Genomic DNA, 18791 nt, shown 5'->3' with positions numbered 1-18791 from the left:
CAATTTGTGAAATGGACCTTCTCACCAGAATACTCCAGCTTCTTTGCGGGGCTGGAGGACCAAAATCATTCTAGATGGTCCACCTATAGGGCGGCCATCTTGAAGCATTTTTCTGTTCACAGAAATCCTCAGGAGACTCGCAAGGCAGCTTACAACTTGCAATGTGGGGACGATCAGGCCCCACAAGAATGTGTGCAGGAAATAAAGCGTGCCTTTGCGCAGACCACCAGAAGGGTCTGCACTGACAGCAAAGAATTTGTGAATACTTTTTTCCACGCTCTACCAAAGTAAATCATGACCCAGCAACTGAGAGATTTTCATGAGAAAAGATCACTAGACTGGGACATTGAACAGGTCACACGAATTTATGAGGTGCAAAAGCCCATAGGAAAAAAATTTTTTTTTTAAAAGCCCCAAAACAAGCAACACCCCTGCTGCTGCTAAGGTGGCAGAGGTGAAAGTTGCCCCAATTTTAGACTTAGAGATGGGGGGTCTAAAAACCTGCCTGCACAGCAGAATAAACCCAAGCCCAGAAGGCCCTCAGGTCACAGACAGGAAGCCAAGGAGGTAGCCCCACAAATGGGATCCCTCACTCCTCTGACTACATAAGTCCCTGCTACAAGGGGAACCAGCCCATCCTGGGTTATGTGTGGACTCCTCCAGCCCAAGGTGGGGGATCCAACCAAACAGCAGCTAACCCAGGGAACTTCCCTCCTCACTTCCCACAGGAGGGCAGAAATCCCCCAAATCCTGGACCAAACTTCTTCCCCAGGTATCCGCAAAACTTTCAACCCCAAAACCATCCATCCTTATTTCCCCAATTTCCTGAGCCCAGACAAAGGTGGAGGGGTACCCAAATTTTCAGAGAAGTGATTGATACCTTTCCCGGGATCAGCCCAGGGGAGAAAAAAGAACCCCGTATCAGCCTGAGCGGGTGTCACAGCTAGAGCGCCAGTTCCAAAACATGGCACAGGATCTCGGTTGCATGCTGAGGGCTCAACAGAACCCTCAGATGAGCATGCCAGCACAGAATGCCTCAAACTCCGTACCTGGTCCTCCGGAGCAATGACGGAGGAAGAACCCTGACAACCCACCGGTTCCCAGGGAGGAGGCACAAGTGGAATGGGGGTGTAAAGCCTTGGAGGAAGCTTCCTTCCCCACTTGTAAAAAGCCCCTGGAAACCCAGGAACCAGAACCAAAATCTCCTGCCCTAAAAGTCTGCCACCCAAGGAGCAGAGAGGGGGTAGGAGAAACAAAGAACACAAACAGATCCATTTTTAGGAGTAGGTACAAATCTTCCAATTTGAAGGAGAATGTTCCTCAGAGGATCCTAGGAAAAGGATCTTCTCCTTCAGAGATGGGGGGCTCCTCTCAAAGGAAAATGGGTCCCAAAGGATCCAAATCCTGACTGGATAGATGTGGGGACTGAGATAGCGCCGCCCATCATCCAACCCCATTCAAACCCATTCTGGTGACTGCCTCAAAGAAGGGGGGGGGCTCAGAACCAAAACCAGGGGAACCCAAAACCTCTCCCATTATCTAGTTGCCACCTTTTCTTTTCAGATTCCCTAGACTCCAAACAGAGTGCTGCCCAAATCTCTTCTCTATCAGTATCCAAAACTAGAAAACTAACACACCAGTTGTCCAAAAATGTACATTATCTGTGCCCCCTTGAGGAGAAAGGGAAGATTCTATGACCTGGTTCAAATACAGGGGCAGTGTACAATTTGGGCACTGAGGACATTGGATCCCAAACTACCCTTCTGTCAAAAAGGGCCTTTGAGCAACTGAATTTGGGAAGGGGGGAGAATTACCAAATTCCTCTCACCCTTCTTCCTGGACAACTTCAGAACTTTGACGTGAGGGGACTGCGGCTTTGGATATTAAAATTGGGCGACACAAGGTGAAGCACCCGGTCATAGTTGTAACTCCAGAGGGCACCCCTTGTTTACTAGGGAATGACCTCCTGCGAAGGTTGTCACCCCTAATAGATTGTGTAAACAAGGTCCTCTGGACCCAGACTAGCCGACCCATAAAATTAAAACAGAGTGTCAAGCATGTTAGTTTAAACGGCACCTGCCACATGGGTGAACAAAAATCTGACCAAGTACAATTTCACTTCCAGAACAACCGATTCCCAGATGTGACAGTAATAGCAGTAGGACAACAAACTGGTGATGGGGGGTCCTCTCTATTTCTGAAAATCAACCTTCCTGTCAGTCTAAGGTGGCATTCCACACTGGAAGGAAACACTCTGAAAGTCTTTACCAATCCACAATCAGGCATTCCCACTCCTATAGTCCAGAAAGATGTAAAATCAGCAAATTGGAGAGCCGTTGTTCAACCGGATTCAGCTAAATGAAGGGAAGGACTCTGTTCTTGCCTGAGTGTGTGTGAACAACGGTAAGAGCTTCATCAGCGAAGCCATGTTCCGCCAACTCCCAAAAGATCCAGCCATTCCCACATTCAAAATGATGGACAAATTGGAAATGGATCTGGAAACACCCAATTCCAAACATCTCCTGCCAAGCGGGTGTATGCTCAAAATCTCCTTAGGCAACAAGAGCATAGTCCATAATTGTTGGGTCGTTCGAGATGTCACTGCCGCCTATACTTAGGCAGTGACATTCTCAATCGCTTTGCCATTAGTTTGGACCTAATAAACTTCAAAGCTTGGTCCCAATTAGCGGATAATCCCATGGGCTTTGATGATCCAGAGAACGCATTTAGGTCAGCTCAACTGCTGCCTTATGCAGTTGAAATTCGGATTGGAGAGAAGTCACCATCCCAGAAAGGACACAACAATTCTCCCTGGAAGTGAAAGTTAAAAGAGGACAGACATTGAACAACTCTGATGCCTATATTCATCTTAATGCTTATTTCCAACAGAAAGGGTTGGGGGTAAACCCAACACGACTAGTCAATATAGAACATGACACCATTCCAATAGAGGTGGATAACAGCGACTTAAAGAGTATCACTCTAGCCGCAGGCACCATTATTGGAATGTCGGTTGATGACCAACATTTTTCCATAGATTTAGGTAATGAACTCTTAGGAATAATCCCCAAGGACTGTTTTGACAGTGATAGTGATGACAACACAACACCAGACAGGATCTTTACCCGGCATGGGGGGAACCTCTTGGTGTACACTTCCTGCCCTTATGGTAAGGAAGATGTGACCTGTGTCTTCAGGAGGGATGAGGTGATTTTCCAAGTCCGCGGGGACAGCCTTCCCCACCTGAAGCCACCAGTCCAAATTAGCTCTCTGACCAGGGACTTCTCCACCCAGCTGGAGGAGGCCGCTGAAATAGCAACACTGGAAGTCTTTCCAGGCTTCAGGCAGATGGTTGAAGAGAGAGTCAACCTAGCTGATGCCTGTGAGACTCTGGAGCAGAAGCAAAAATTGAAACAAGTTTTCTTGGATTTTCAAGATCTCTTTGCGGAGGACTCCTATGACTGTGTCGCACCGACATCCACACAACAACAATTCCCACAGACCCTTGCATGACTCCAGTGTTTGTGAAGCAATATCGCTTGCCTCTCGCATCAATGGAGTCCCTTACTGAAATAATTAAGAACCTTGATTCCCGTGGGATAATCCGTCCATCCACAGCACCTTCAATAATCCAGTGCTGGGGATTTTGAAGCCAAACGGCCAGAGAAGACTCTGCGCCGACGTTAGGGAGCTCAACAAATGGGTCCATACTTCCCGATGGCCTCTTCCCTACATTGACCAAGGGCTGGCCCAGATCCAGGGGTCACAGGTATTCACTGCAATAGACCTGACCAATGGATACTGGAATGTACCTGTCAGTAGGGAGGACCAATACAAGCTGGCCTTCACCTTTGGGGGGCAGCAGTACACATGGAACCGGACTCCCTTTGGATAGATGAACTCTGGCAATGAATTTAACATTTTACTACATAAGGCCATGCTCGACCTGGGTGAAAGGGGTAACCTGGCCTATGTAGATGATGTTCTCATGAAAAGCTTAACTGTGGAGGAACACATAGCGGAGATCCGGTATGTTCTGACACAGTTGAGGGCCGCCGGAGCAAAACTTTCCTTTCAAAAGGCACATTGGTGTAGGACCCTTGTCAATTTCTTGGGGCATGAGATTACTCCTCAGGGTCTCTGTCCCCAGGAAAAGAAAGTGGAAGCCCTCCAGAAATTGAAAGACCCCACAACTCTGCGGGAACTAAGGAGCCTCCTTGGACTGACTAATTACAGTATAAAGTTATTGAGGACTACGCAGAGATCACAAGATCCCTGATTCATCTTTCGAAGGGGGGCTCAAGTGGGAGTGGGGTCCAGAACAAGCCGAGGCAGTAAGACAACTCAAAAGAAGCCTCTCCCAAGCGCCGTACCTAGCTTACCCTGTCAAAAACAATGAGTTCTTCTTGGAGACAGGGTTCTCTAATACATGCTTGACTGCAGTATTATATCAAAAGCATGACAAGGTCAATAAAGTAATCTCCTATGCGAGTAAAACTTTATCCTCTGTGGAGGGAAAATTCAGCGATAGTGAGAATGTACTCCTGGCAACAGTGTGGGCATTGAAGAATTACCGCCCGTTTATCCAGGGGGAACACATCATAGTGGAGACTCCAAACCAGCCTCTGCAATATCTCCAAAGTGACAGAATCCAGGCCGGAAATGAGAGTAACTCCCAAATTACTTCCTGGATTCTGTCAATGCAAGGCTTTCCTGTGCAGGTCAGATATGGCCAAAATAAGAAGAGTCCCCTCGCGCAAGGTCTGGCTGACTTGCATGATTGTGCCAGAGAAAACTGTCTCGAGGAATGTCTAAAAATCAAGGACAACATGGAGGCATACATGAATTCCCCACATAAGGTCTTTGAAGAAAACAAGTGTGAGGGAATGCCCACTGTCTATGTGGATGGATGCTCCTACCATGTTGACAACGGGGAAAAGGAACTTGCGGCCGGCGTAGGGAATGCATGGGTGAATGAGACCCCAGAACCCTCTGCTGGGTAAAGAATGGTCCCCGAAGTAGTCAAGTGACAGAGTTGATGGCTGTGCATCAAGCCATCCTAATTGCTGTCCAACATAAACTCCACGAACAGGTCATAATCACAGATTCGGATTATGTACGGAACGGGTTCGTAGAGCACCTGGTTAACTTTAAAACCAGAGGCATGCTATAGTAAACCCTTGAAACATGGGAAATTAATTCAAAACATTGATGATCTGGTCACCTTGAATGGGATGACCATCTACTGGAAAAAGATCAAGGGTCATTCTAAAGTGGAAATGACCTAGCTGACCACCTGGACAAAACCAGAGCCATCCAAGGGGATCTACTTGAGATCGAGTCCCTGTTGGGAGAAATCCAGGTCACTGCTATCACTAGGTCCCAGACAAATGCTCACAATGAACTCTCAACTGCACAATAGAGTAAGGCGACCCCAGATGCTGATTTGATTACGGCTCAAAAAGGGGATCCAATAATTGGTAAGTTTTATCAACACATTGAGGACCCTGAGAACGTTCCCCTGACGGATACCAATTACATTGGGAAAGAGGACCTCAGAGTGTTGATGAATTGTCCAAAAATGTTCAGAATCCAAGATGGTTTGTTGGTAAGGAGATCCCTGGCTGGCCATAATCAGTGGGTGGTCCCTACCTCATTCTGAAGCCTGATGTTAAGTCACACCCATGATGCAGCCACAGCCGGTCATAGGGGGTTTCATACAATGCTTGAAATCTTAAGAGAGGTTGCATACTGGCCACACATGGGGAAGGACCTCAACCAATACTTGAAGGGGTGTCTTGTCTGTGCACAATTTCAGCCATCATCCCTCACGCACCGTGCGCCTCTCCAAAAGAGGGGGATGAAACTGCCTCGGATGTGGGAGATACTTGGGGTCAAAAGGAAATTACACATTGCCTACCGGCTAGTGGTGCAGTAAAGAGATACAACAAGACAATTGTGAGCATATTCAAAAAGTTCGTGGCAGATTCTGGGCCAAGTTGGGATATTCGAATACCTCTTGTCCTAATGGGCATCAGATATACCCCTTCATCTGTAACTAAAATGCCACCATTTGAGCTGATGACTGGACGCAGGATGGGGTTTCCCCAGCATCTGCTCTACCAAACCCAAGAGCAGACATTGATGAATGCCTCCACAACTCATAACTATGTTGAAAATCTAAGAAAACACCTTCAACATGTTTTTGCCTATGCTCAGCTAAATCTAGAAAGATTTGCAGACAGCATAAAGACCCACTATGACTTAAAGACTACTAGAAAATAATAAAATGTAGGAGACCGGATCTACTTATACAATTTCCAAAGGAACCAGGCCAAACAGCGAAAATGTTTGCCACCCGGAGGGGTCCTATTGAAATTGCAGACAAAATCTCACCAGTCGCCTACAAAATCCACATCCCTAAAGGCAGTTCGGCAGAGGGGGAAGATAAGTGGGTCCATATTAGCCAACTGAAGTGTTGCCATCCTAGGCACACTCTGCAGCAACTGGAGGAGTCTTCTGGAACCCCACAGGGGGTCACTCCAGCTCCCTAGAAATGTCCACTATAAAATATTCCATCTATATAGTCATATAAATTGCCAATAGAAAATTGTATCCTGATTTGTCAAATGTATGCGTCCGCCCCACTACAGCAATAGTGGTGGGGAAATGTCTACAAATATGTTTTTGCTTTGTCATCCTAGAATGGGAAACCATGGAGATTAAAACCAAGGAGGTCCACCCGGGGACCGGAAGGAAAGATCCAAGGGGCCCAGGGTAACGCTTCATACCCACATCAGGACTGGGTGAGGAACTGGTCAATCCGCCCCTGACGGAGGAAAAGATGATGAACTTTGCCATTTTTGGAACCAAAAGAAAAGAGACTGATCATCCCAGTCTTGCAACTTCCCATTGATGGACGTTCAACGCCAAATCGCAAGGGGGGACTTGTGGGATGTCTGACCCACTAGGCTCAGCCCTGCAACATCACTGTCTGCTGTTTTCATCAGAAACAACAGAATGGCCGCCGAAAAGCCTTATGTGTGCTAAAAATCTCTGAGAAGTGCGCAGGGAAACCTGAAACATAGGCCGCCAATCCATTTTGCCTGTGTCAGTGGTAGAACCGGAGACCACACTACCAAAACCTGTCATTGGGCTGCCCACAGAGTAAAATGGAAATACCTAAAAAGGCAGGGCTGCATTGCCAGAAAAACCCAGAAGTGCTTCAAAAATGTGTTTTTCCTTGGCTGTGGAAAGTGCAAAATCATGGTTCCCAAACACCAGAAAGGATCCAACATCTTTGTTGGGTGTTAAACATCACCTTATTTAAGGAATCCCCATAAGCACAATGTCAGGAGTAGCAGAATCCATCATAAGAATATCCACATTAAAAAGTGTACTTGTCTGTGAAAATCTGTAAAATATGGGTAAAGTACCATCGGCCGCCTGTAGGAAAGCTGTCAGTTAATTACATTGGAAGCTTAACTTGTGTTGTTAGAATCTCATGGTTGAAATTAAGTGACTTGCCATCAAAAGCAATATAGGTTGCAACTATTTAATCTCTGTGTTTTAAAAAGACTGGAATTAGAGATTTGTTGCCTGTTTTAAAAATTGGAACTTTAATTTCAACCAAGAACAATGTAACAATTTATTTTAAAGCAACCTGATTCAACAAAACTTCAAAGAAGCTTCCCCACTGGGAAACGCACCACCCTTCTGCTTCCCACCAAAAGGGCAGGAGCTCACATTTAGGTGTTGATTGAGAGGGGAGGGGCACTGGCTGTTGCTCTGGTAGAGAAACAAAAGACTTCCTGGACTGAAAGAGTATGCAGATACAAGTGTCAACAGTAGCCCCTGTCAGAGGAAGGAGGCAGGGATTGCTCTTCAACCACCCACAACTGAGATGGCCGTAGTTTCATCCTATTGGATGCTCCCATGCTACTTTTCGTCCCTTGTGTTGAAGGGAGGAGCTAGTTCATCACATCACTTTAAGAACTTTTTATTTTTACTGTTAACGGCGCTGATTTTACTTCTATTCCACCTATTGTGTGAAGCTACAAAGTGTAGAATTTATTTGAAGGTATTTCACCTCTTCATCATGCAATATTTACTGCATGCGTTACTCCTCCCCAGAATACTGCATGTGGTCGACATGCAGTATCTTATCTCTGTACTCACAATCACGGTATAAGAAACAGGTCTTTCATCAGCACTGCACTGTGTATGGTCAAGCCATAACGGTAGGCAGCAATAGGGGTTGATTCATGGAGTTTTTTTGATCAGAAAATAGGCTACTTGCATCCAATCTGCATGCGCAACTCTGTTTGTCGATTCATGGAATCAAATGCGTTGGACTTTTCCTGGACTTGTGTGTATTTTGCGCTGGCATGGCACGTCTGTGCGAGCAGTTGAGGGCCTTGTGCGAGACTCCGAGCAGTGGGGGGCGTGGCTGGTGCAGAGGGCTGGCAATGGGGCTGAACACCAGAAATGGGGAATAACTTGTGAAGAAGTGGGCGTTCTGAGGGACGGCCTGTAGTGAGTCCCTTGCACGCCCACTATTGCGCGGCAAGAGACGTATTCATGGAATCGCTTGTGCAACGTCTCAGCTGGGAAATGCCCACAAAAGTCCTTCATAGGATCCGCCACACGAAGGCTGGAGTAAGTACACTTGCACATAGGATTTTGAGCACGCAGGTGGAATTCATGAAGTATTTTGGGGTGTGTGTACTCAATCGGGTTCTGATGTGACATAGGGGTGCGCGTATGCTGTGTCTTGGGATGCTGGAATGTTTTACATGGGTTTGCAAGCACGTTTCCCTGAGATTTTGGCAAGTTACAATTTTTGCAAACTCATACTCTCAGGGTGCCCAATAAAGTTACAGGGGACACCGTGCATGCTCCCCAAGTCACAGGCCTGCGTATGGGGGACCCAACGCACTGTTCGAAGGGTGCACTTATTTGTGCCTAGGGGACCACGCAAAGGTAGCTGATCTGGCTGTTTCCTGCTTTGCATGTGGGCGTGTCGGGGGCGTTCCAGCCGGGACTTACAAATACGGTTACTTTGCGCGAGCAACTCCATCAATACGCATTGCGCGCAGATTTTCTTAATTGCACAGACATTGCGCAATGGCATTTTCAGCACGTGCCCATTGCGCGATGTCTCAGTGTAATTCCATAAATCGGGCCCTTAGTTGGGATTTGGGACTTCGCTAAGCCAGACTTTGAGACGATTGCACGCGTTCATGTATGCAGATATGCAAATGCATACACTTTTTAAGAGTTCCAAATGGCAGAATGACATTGGGGGAAAAAAAAACGGAAACAAAATGCTTAAAGTAGAAGAATTATCAGGTCCAGGAAGAACGTTGACTGAAAAACATATTTGGTCCAAGTTGTGATGAGGAGCGAACTTCAATGCTAATAAACATAACTAAATAACAATCACAGCTGAGAGTTCCCCTTTGAAAAACTCTTTGCGCAGAATTTCAATCAAAAGAGCCAATATTTGAAGGGCAAACATTAAAAGGAGATTTGCATAATGCAATGCACTCGAGAATGTTCCCTTAGAATCTTGTGGTGCAGATGCGCTCCAAGATGGGTTGCGTGCCTGAAATTGAGGCAGCCGTAGGGAGTTCATATTATAGACATTTTATTGGCAGAGACTTTCGAGCATTGTGCAGGTCCAGTGGGTACGGATTACTCCCGTTCACAGAATTTCCGATGCCACTCAACAAGATTCTCAAAACAGTCTTTGGTGTTGTGAAAAACTATGCCGCCTCGAACACAGAAAAAACAGCATTACAGATGGAGTGTCATAATTATGGATGTTTATTAATATGCAATCCAATTGTTAGAGCAAGGTAAAACAAAATGTAATGAGCAGTTTTGTGACCATCATTATATATGAAATGCATTAAGCAGAGTTTACCTGTGCCAAAACAGGCACATTGATACAATTCTGCCCTTTCCACCAAACTTTGAAAAAAACTTTTTTAAACATAATACCAATGTTCAGAATACATCGGGTTGTTCTTGCGCTAAAGAAGAGAGCGCACACACATTCATCACCAGGCCTTCTAATTTGTTTGGTTCAAACCCATGTTAAGTAGATATTACTACAGCTGTAAACTAAAGAGAAAAGCAGCACAAGTCGTGTCCTTTTTTACTGCCTGGTGGACATTGTCCCTGCAGATGAAGAAACAGGTTTTAGCGGTGTAAATGACTTTCTGCAGCCTCTTTCCGTGCATGGATTACCGCCAGAAGGATAAAGCAGGACCCCACCTCGGCAGAAGACCTGCGGCATGACAGCTATACGCGGGAAATACACCCCAATCACTGGTATTGCAGATTCCTCTGTCACCATGACTACTGTGTGGGATTAGGGCACTGTAGCTGCGTCTAGCAGAAAGACGCTGCACACTGTTCTATGCTCCAACCTAACCAGATCTGATCTTCTGATTTTGGCATTAGGTGGGAGGGAGATTGACGCCGGCATGTCCTTTGCATCCCTTCACTTGCACCATCGATGTCGGTGGCACTAACGATCCTCATGATTTGATTTGATGTATTTGTATCATGCTTAAAGAGAATGAGCTGCATTCATGTGCCGATGTTACTAGCTTGTTAATCACATAGGAAGAGCCAGAGTCCATAAGTAAGTTTTTTGAGCTTTCCAAAAAGGAATGAATGTAGTCCGGCTCCGAATAGTTAATTTAAGTAAATTTCACCAGCGAGATCCGTAGATGGAAAAACATCTGCCACCCCCATAGACAAACCCTGATGGTGGGTAAACAACAAGATGCTTGTCAGCTGATCGAAGACAGCGAGACGGCTGGTAGAGGATCATTCGTGTAGACAAATAAATTGGTGCCAGATTGTTTAAACATTTGAACACCAAGCAGATGATGTTAAAATGGATCCTCTCCTTGACTGGCAGTCAACAAAATGATCTTCGCAATGCCGAAATGGAGGCGGTCTTGGGTGCCTTGAAAAGGAGATGGACTGCTGCATTTGGGGCACTCTTAGACGATTGATTTGTCTGACCGGGGTTCCGGTAATCTAATCCTGAATTAACCAGTGCCCCTACTACAGTTGCATGGTCTGTAGAGGATATGAAAGGCAGGGCGTGACATAGAAGACGTAAGTAAAATAGAGTAAAATATAGATTGTACTTTAACTCGCACTTGTTCATCGCACCCCTAGCTTGATTGCCATATCCATTCAAGGTTTTTTACCTTGGGCACAAATGTCATAGGTATTCCAAAAATACTGGCATGGGGTGGAATACAGATAGCATCATTGAGAAGTTGATTAGGTTCAAGTAAAATAAGATCAGATTTACTGTGGTTTAGTTGTAGCCTATTTATTATCATCCACCGCCCCACCTCCTGCACAATGTTAAATGAAGATTTGGGAGACTTACTTGTATGTATATCTGTGAATCATCTGCATATGGATGGTATCCCAGGTCATATTTTGTAAAAATGACCATCAGAGGCTGCATGTATACGTTAAACAGCAAAAAGGATGATGAAGAGCCCTGGGGATACCACAATCCATTGAAAGAAAGACAGACATGCAGTTTGCAATTTTAAAACATTGATGGATGTTGGACAAGAAAATTCGAAAACATTTCAATGCATGACCAGAGATGGCCCAATCTGTCTGGACAATAACAAGTTGGGTCCACACGTCAAATGATGTGGAAAGATCAAGCATCACCCGCAAATTAATGTGTCCTTCATCATCAATTTGTAAGATATTGTCCCACACAGTTATCAGGACAGTCTCTATTCGATGAAGCAGACGGAAACCGTTTTAAAAAGTGTTCAACACTGCTGTTTTTTAACACATGCTTCTGGAGCTACCACTTTCTCCCGATTTGTAGCTGGCCATGGCAGGCCGGCAACTGGGCAGTAGTTCTGTAAATCCTTGGGGCCATCGAAGGATGGTTTCTTTACTAGTGGAGAAACCATAGATGTTTTCAGAAAGAAAGTGGAAGTAGACCTTGGTCGGCCGTGCATTATCACAAATCCTGATCAGAATAATGAACCACTCCGAACTTTACTACATTGGGTGGCCCTTATCCCATGCTTGCTCCCCACAACCACCACCTTCTACATTATCCGGGTAACCTTTACCCACTCCCCACGCCCACCTGTTTTTTTTATCCCCAAAATGTGTTTATGTGCATGATTATTTTTGGGAACACTTTCCAACAGAGGCAAATCTGGAACATTTTGGTTGCATAAATGCAGCATAACTATCCCGATGACTGTCCCAAAACTAATTGCTCACACAGTCTTGGTAAAGAGCTTATCTTGTTGAAGTAGTTTGATAGTCAAACAAAGGAAATTAAACCCGGCTTATCATGTTATCCTGATCCGTGATGTACACCTCTGGTTAAAATATACATGTTTATATACATTTAACTTCTTTTGCACAGTTGTAGCATCAACCCTGTTTATTGGTTTGGCTTTCAACAATACAAAAATAAAAAATGCATGCATTCCAAAATCTATGCTTGAATGATAAATTAGTATTAAACCTCTTGCATAAAAAAAGGTTCACATGAAATGACAAATTTCCAAAATCCACCATAAAAGGCACATTTCTCCTTGGATATCAGAATACCTTTGACAAGGAAAATGTCAGTGGTGCATACGCAGATCCTACCACATGTGTGCATAATGTACACTACTAATGAGTACTATGCGAACAAGAATGTGGCAGAGAACATAACGAGTTGATTTACCCAGAAAGGTGTCAAAGCTGTGGCCAAAGGGAAGGAAATGTAAATGAAGTTCCCTGGTAGTAAAGATATTAGAAGCTCATATTGTTTTTCCTGAAGGTGGATAGGCACATCCATTTAATTGCTCGAAAAATTCGGCAGTGTCTACTTCTAAATCACACTATGTTCAGTAAATCATGTGTCGTATATATCTCCATTTTGCATATGTTTGCATGAAGAAAGTGGTAAAGTAATGAAAGAAATAAAAGGGAACACGTAGAAATGACTGACCACAACACAGCCATTAGGATTATTTCTTGTAACTTTGAGAATTGGCGCCCAGAATTACTAGGCAAAGAAAGAATTGACATGTTTGGTCAATGAGCAGAAAATATACAATGGAGCTAATACATGGCAATATTCTGTACTGATTTGAGTATACACATCTCATTTGGAAAGAATAGTCACCAGGATCTGTTTGGAATTCAGAACAAAGATGGAACCAACTCCTTTCTGATATAGGAAAGCTAGGGAAGAGTGTCTTGGTATGTTAATTGCAGGTGAAAATCTTGTCATGATATATCTATCTATATATAAACAAAATCCTAGGGTAGAGTTGGTACTTCATCCAGATAATTAGGTTCTCTGAGGACCAACATAGAGGTTCTGCCCATTTCCACAGTCCAGCCATTCACATATGTTCATGGACCCATGGAATAAGGACATTTGAGAGGGCTGAATGTATAGTGCCTTGCAGGAAAGGTGCAGGGAAAAGATTTGGTTGAAAAAATTCCCCTTTAGAGGAATCCTCTGAAACATTTCCCTATACCATTTAGAGGGAGATCTTGGTTGTTGAACAGGTCTCTGTTTGCTGGGAAATCCAGTACCACAGAAAAGCGTAACCTCATCAAAAAGCCCCACCCAAAAAATATACAGACACAAAAATGTGTTCAAGTAGTTGGCAGAAATCCACAAGTAGAGAAAAGCAGACTTAAATACAAACGTTGGCTCAAAACAAATGATTGTAAAATTGAAACAGAACAACAGAAAAAGTGAACTAATTAGAATAAATTGAAAAGTAAGAATTCAGAATGCTATTTTTATAAAAATAAATCATCACAGAGATACCAACCATGCTTTTCTTGCAGAAAATTAAAATGATAATATCCTCGTGAGGAACACAACAGAAACAGGAGCACTGCAATGCATTTATTTGTGAAATGGCAGCGTGTAAGGTGCTGCACGTGGCAGAACAGCTGCTTTAGATCTCACATGCAAGTTGTTTATGGACACACAAGGATTGGCTTACTCAAGGAAGTGTCCTCGAGGTTCCTAAAACAGGCACTGCAATTGGTGGTGTAAACTCCCAAGAGAAGCACATAAAAGCCCATGTTTGATCAAGCATAGAACAAACTAACAGCATGTGGTCCTGTCCCTCGGAGTAACATCATTCTGGTGCAAAGTTGTGCAAGTCTCGGGTACAAACTGTGAAAGTGTGTAATGAAATGAATGTGAGTATGTTAATATTTGCATATTGGTCTAGGCAAATGTATCTTTCAGGCAGGTTTTAACTAAGGAAGCAGTGAGAGAGTCCCTCACTTAGCCAGAGGTCCACACTCCACCCCTCATCTACTACATGTGAGTAATGTTCCGCTTTCCAGATACTCCTTTTTTGAATCATGTACTTTTAATTTAGGTTTCACTTGCAATACCTTCTCATCAAGAGGGCCATTGTTTCCTTTCCCTGGATGTGGTGTGGGGCGTGGACTTTAGTTTTAAGAAAGCAGAAAGTGCACAGGCAAATGTTCGGTTATTGAATGTTGATTTGATTGCTTTTACTTTATTACACTAACTGGCCAGTGGGTGTCCCAGTGACTTAGAATTAGGCTGCTTACTCATTCATGTTTTAGTCTAATTCCAAAGAGGCTTCTAGGTGTCTTATTTTCTACACTTTGGGTGACTATTTAGATAACATTTATTTGTGAGTTTTAAAGAACAACTCAGTGTCGAATTGTTCAGAGGGGGTTTTCCTAATGGCCAAGTTGTAGGATGCTATTTGGGCCTTGCTGCAGGGCACTCCTGCCAGGGCCCTTGTGAACTCTTCCTGTCTACCTGTATCATGGAAACAGGATATCTTAATACACTTTTAAAATATAAATTCACTTCCTAACATGTGTATTTGTATTTCTCACTACAGCACGTAGAACACCACAGATGCATTTTAAACCATGCATTTTGCTGAATTTCCTTTTATTTATTTGCAAATATGTATTCTCTTTGGTATATTTACCACAATTGACAGTGAGTGGGTTTACTTTCCTTATTCAAATGCTGACCCATCGAATTAAAACTGGCAATCCGAAGTGACTGAACACACTGCTCAGTGATACCTCAGAAGTTGACAGTTCAACAGCACATGTGAGTCCCTTTTCTATGTTTGCTGTGGGGCTAGCTTCCAGGAAAGGGTGGTGAACGAGGATGAAAATGATCAGGAGTTAGAAGAGACATGTAGGTAAGCAGTCAATTGGGGGGATGATAGGGTAGCGGCTTAGGGGCAAGGGAGGAACGGGGCAGTGGTGGGCACAGGCCCCATTAAGGGTCACCAATTAAGTGGGACAGATAAGTTACGCATCAGGGGGTTTGCAGAGTGATAGATCAGTAGGACGGCTATGTGGGGAGGGTTAGAGGGGTTCCTATCTTGGGGTGGAATGGGAGTACAGGGTGCTAGGAACAGCAGATTCAGTATAACACAATCAGTAAGTGGGAGGTCCAGGAGTGGTATCTGGTATAAGGATTTAACCTGTAGTGGTTCACGGGACAGGAATTTGACCAGCCAGGGTTCATCTGAGACACACAGATCCGAGTGAATTATACACATTGTGAAATTATGTTTCTATTATGATTACTTATTTTTTAAGGCTGATTTATCATTTTGAAGGACCAATTACTTATTTTAGCTATTGAAAAAGTAATGTACATAAGGCCGAGAAAAACAAATGGTTCCACCACTTGTGATCTTAGGAAAATCACTGTGCACACTGTGATGTATTTTTCTTTACTGCCACATGAGGGAAGTAATTCAGTTAAGTTTGCATACTAGAAACAGTCTTGCACACCACAAGCTGAGATGGTGAGCTCACATGTAACAAGAGGCTACTTCCCTAAAGGTAAGTATTTAATACAATATATCACAATGTTCGGCAATCACCAGGTTAGTTGGCAAGTACCCACAGAATGATTGTGTTACCTCTTGGGATTTCCATGTGACATTTCGGATGAACGCCCATGGAGGCTAGCAACAAGTGAACTTGGAAAATCAGAACTAAAATATTATACTGCATTTGTGGGACGTTTAAATTGGAGAGCACCAGATTAGGAGATCAGAAGAAGCTTTGGGAAAAAGAATAGACAAATGGCTTTCTATTGTTCACCTGGTTTGGAGTTTCCCAGTGCAGGTTTGGCAGAGATGAGGAGTTCTATGGCTGGCACTTTACTGGTGAAGTATAATTAACCTTTTTATGTAGTATTTCTGTTGCATTTATTCATTATTGTATGTCTAAATTGGGTGAATGAAGGACCATAACAAGCCATTTTCTAATTTAGCTGAGTGTGTGTGTGTGTGTGGGGGGGGGGGGTGTTGTTGGGGGGTGTATAATTGCCTTTCAAGTGTACCAAGTTTTTTTTCATTGAGTGCACTGGGGAAAAAAATAAAAAAATAAGCACTATATCTGTACACTTTTTGGAAAAGTAAAACGTTAACCCAGGCCCTTGTTCCGACATGCCGTGTGCATAATGCATGGGATTATGAACTTAAATTGTAGCAATTAAGTGTATTCTTATGGAATTGCCTACGTTTTGCACCTGGTCAAAACCAGGGGGATTCCATAGAAATCTATTAGTAAACACTGCCTGCAGTGCTTCAGGGGTGGTTTCAAACACTGTGGTAATACTACAGGGCCTTCATGCTGTCTGTAGAATTTTAGGCATTTCTGCCAGGTCATTGGTATGCCTACATTTTCAAAAAGGGATGGAACTAGGGCACCAGCGACCTCTCTGGGGCAAATGGGGCAAATAGGAACCATCTTAATTTTCCCAGAACAAAGCAGCGATCCCAGGAGCGGTAGTTATTGGCATTTGTAGGCTAGTTATGGTCCTCCTGTACACCCTCCCAGTGCACCCGCCCAAAGGTGGTCCCAGTGCAGATGCTTTGTCCACTCCTTGCAGGGGTAGCATTAGTAATGTTTTGGCACACTGGAGCTAGTTCTCAGCATGTTGGTGAAATATCCTACAATGTCTGAACTGGCACAATTTTCCAATGAGAGTGTATCATGTCTGAAATAGCATCCATCTAAAGGTCTGAGCCAAGCTCGTGCTAGGAGTTCACTTTGACATTTGCAATACTACACATTCTCAACCTCAATGTGTCAAGGTGTTGACCAGGGCAGACATGCACATGTTGCTGGCAGTCATGCTGTACAAAATGGTGGCAGGATGCATACAAAGTGAAGCAGTCTTTCTTACACTGTCATATTTTCAATCTTTGCTCAGTGCAACAAAGAACATGCATTCATCTGGCAATGCCTGTTAGGGATTTCTATCATTACACATTTCAAGGTGGCAAAGCTAAGCACAAACCTCAGCCCATGTCAGTGTACAAAAATTGAAATAATACATATGAGTTCCAGAAATAATTCTTACTTCAAACTGAATGACCCAAAGCTATACACACCATGTCTGTGTATAAATGTAAAGCAATAACTGAATTTAGTTGAACAGTCCTCTTCCAGTGCACAGTAAAAGGATCTCCTTGTCAAACTCAAAACTAGTTGTCAAACACATAATGTGCATGCCTGTTTTCTGAATTCCGGATTGTGATATGTAGACAAATGGACTTAAAAAAAAAATTGATATCTACAGCAAGTTCACATGGTCTCCTATAGACAGTGTCATATACTTACGTCATTGCTTGGTAAATAGATTCAACCCCATAACGCATTGCAAACTCATCCACGATTTCTTGTGCTGCGTCATCAAAGTAAACCTTCCACGCCTCGTCTCCTTTAACTTGCGGGATCTTGACAATGCCATTCGTTTTAACTTCAGTCAAATGGTGGAATAGGTTCTAGAAGTCAAAGCAGATTTTGTTAATTAGGGAACCCATGGTTCAGTTGCCTTAGTTTAAGGACTTACTAGTGCATGCATCTTGCAGTAATCTCAAGTAGAGCATGACACAAGTGGAAAGATCCACTGTGGTTATTTTGAACCGTCTTGTATAGTATGGGGGAGCACTGGCAGGTGGTGGAGCATTTAGACCATTGTTGCACAGTTATTTAATTTCAGGCGCAAAGGTGTAAATAATAGAACTGTGTAGGATGCTAAGATCCATGTGACTGATTCCTAGGATATTTATGAAAATACAGTAACTGAAAAGATCATTTGTCTAAGTGGAGTTCAGTGCACAAAATATCAATTTTTTAAAAAAAATCAATTCCAAAATGAAGAAACAGGTGCAATTGGGTAAACACCTTCTGTTTCTGTGTTGGATCATTTCACTCTGAAAATATGTTATGGTAAGTTTCATTGTTTTAAATAATAGCATACTACTTGTGTTGGATAAAGTGAACACACAATTATTTCTGCAAAACGTATGCCTTCTCATAACCTCATTCAAATGAAGCCTCCTAAAGATTGTAACTTCATCATCTTGGTGTCTATTAAGTGCATCGTGAGCGATGGCAAACATTCAGATCCCTACAGAAGCAAAAAGCACAACCAGTGTGCTCCTTTGAGAAAGGACCATTAACCCAATAGATGCCGATACCTCCAGATGTCTATAAGGCTATTATTACAAAGTGGTAACAGGGATATGGGGGCATAGGTTTTGAAATTGTCTTAGTGAAGTACAAATCACAAGGTTAACAGGATTGGTTTCGGGGTTTAAATATTTTTTGGCAGATTTGTTAGGGAAATGTCCCGTTAAAGCATGTATACAAGCAAAAACAATCAGATGCAAACAATTAATCTAAAATGATACAATGGAACACATTTTATAATTAATAGT

At 43.5% G+C, this 18791-nt stretch overlaps 1 protein-coding gene across 1 annotated transcript in view; it reads right to left on the bottom strand.

The window, feature by feature from the left end:
- The window catches only part of UNC13C (unc-13 homolog C), a 1404640-nt gene that overhangs the window by 736750 nt on the left and 649099 nt on the right, over positions 1-18791 (bottom strand). Inside the window, exon 13 of the mRNA XM_069624856.1 lies at positions 17689-17852. Within this exon, the coding sequence (XP_069480957.1) occupies positions 17689-17852 (164 nt within the window). The remainder of the gene's footprint in view (positions 1-17688; positions 17853-18791) is intronic.

Source organism: Ambystoma mexicanum, chromosome 11, assembly GCF_040938575.1.
Source record: "Ambystoma mexicanum isolate Mex_15411 chromosome 11, UKY_AmexF1_1, whole genome shotgun sequence".
In the NCBI taxonomy this organism is placed as follows: Eukaryota; Metazoa; Chordata; class Amphibia; order Caudata; family Ambystomatidae; genus Ambystoma; species Ambystoma mexicanum.
The sequence above is the reverse complement of the archived record's forward strand: the minus strand, read 5'-3'. Positions and strand labels throughout refer to the sequence as shown.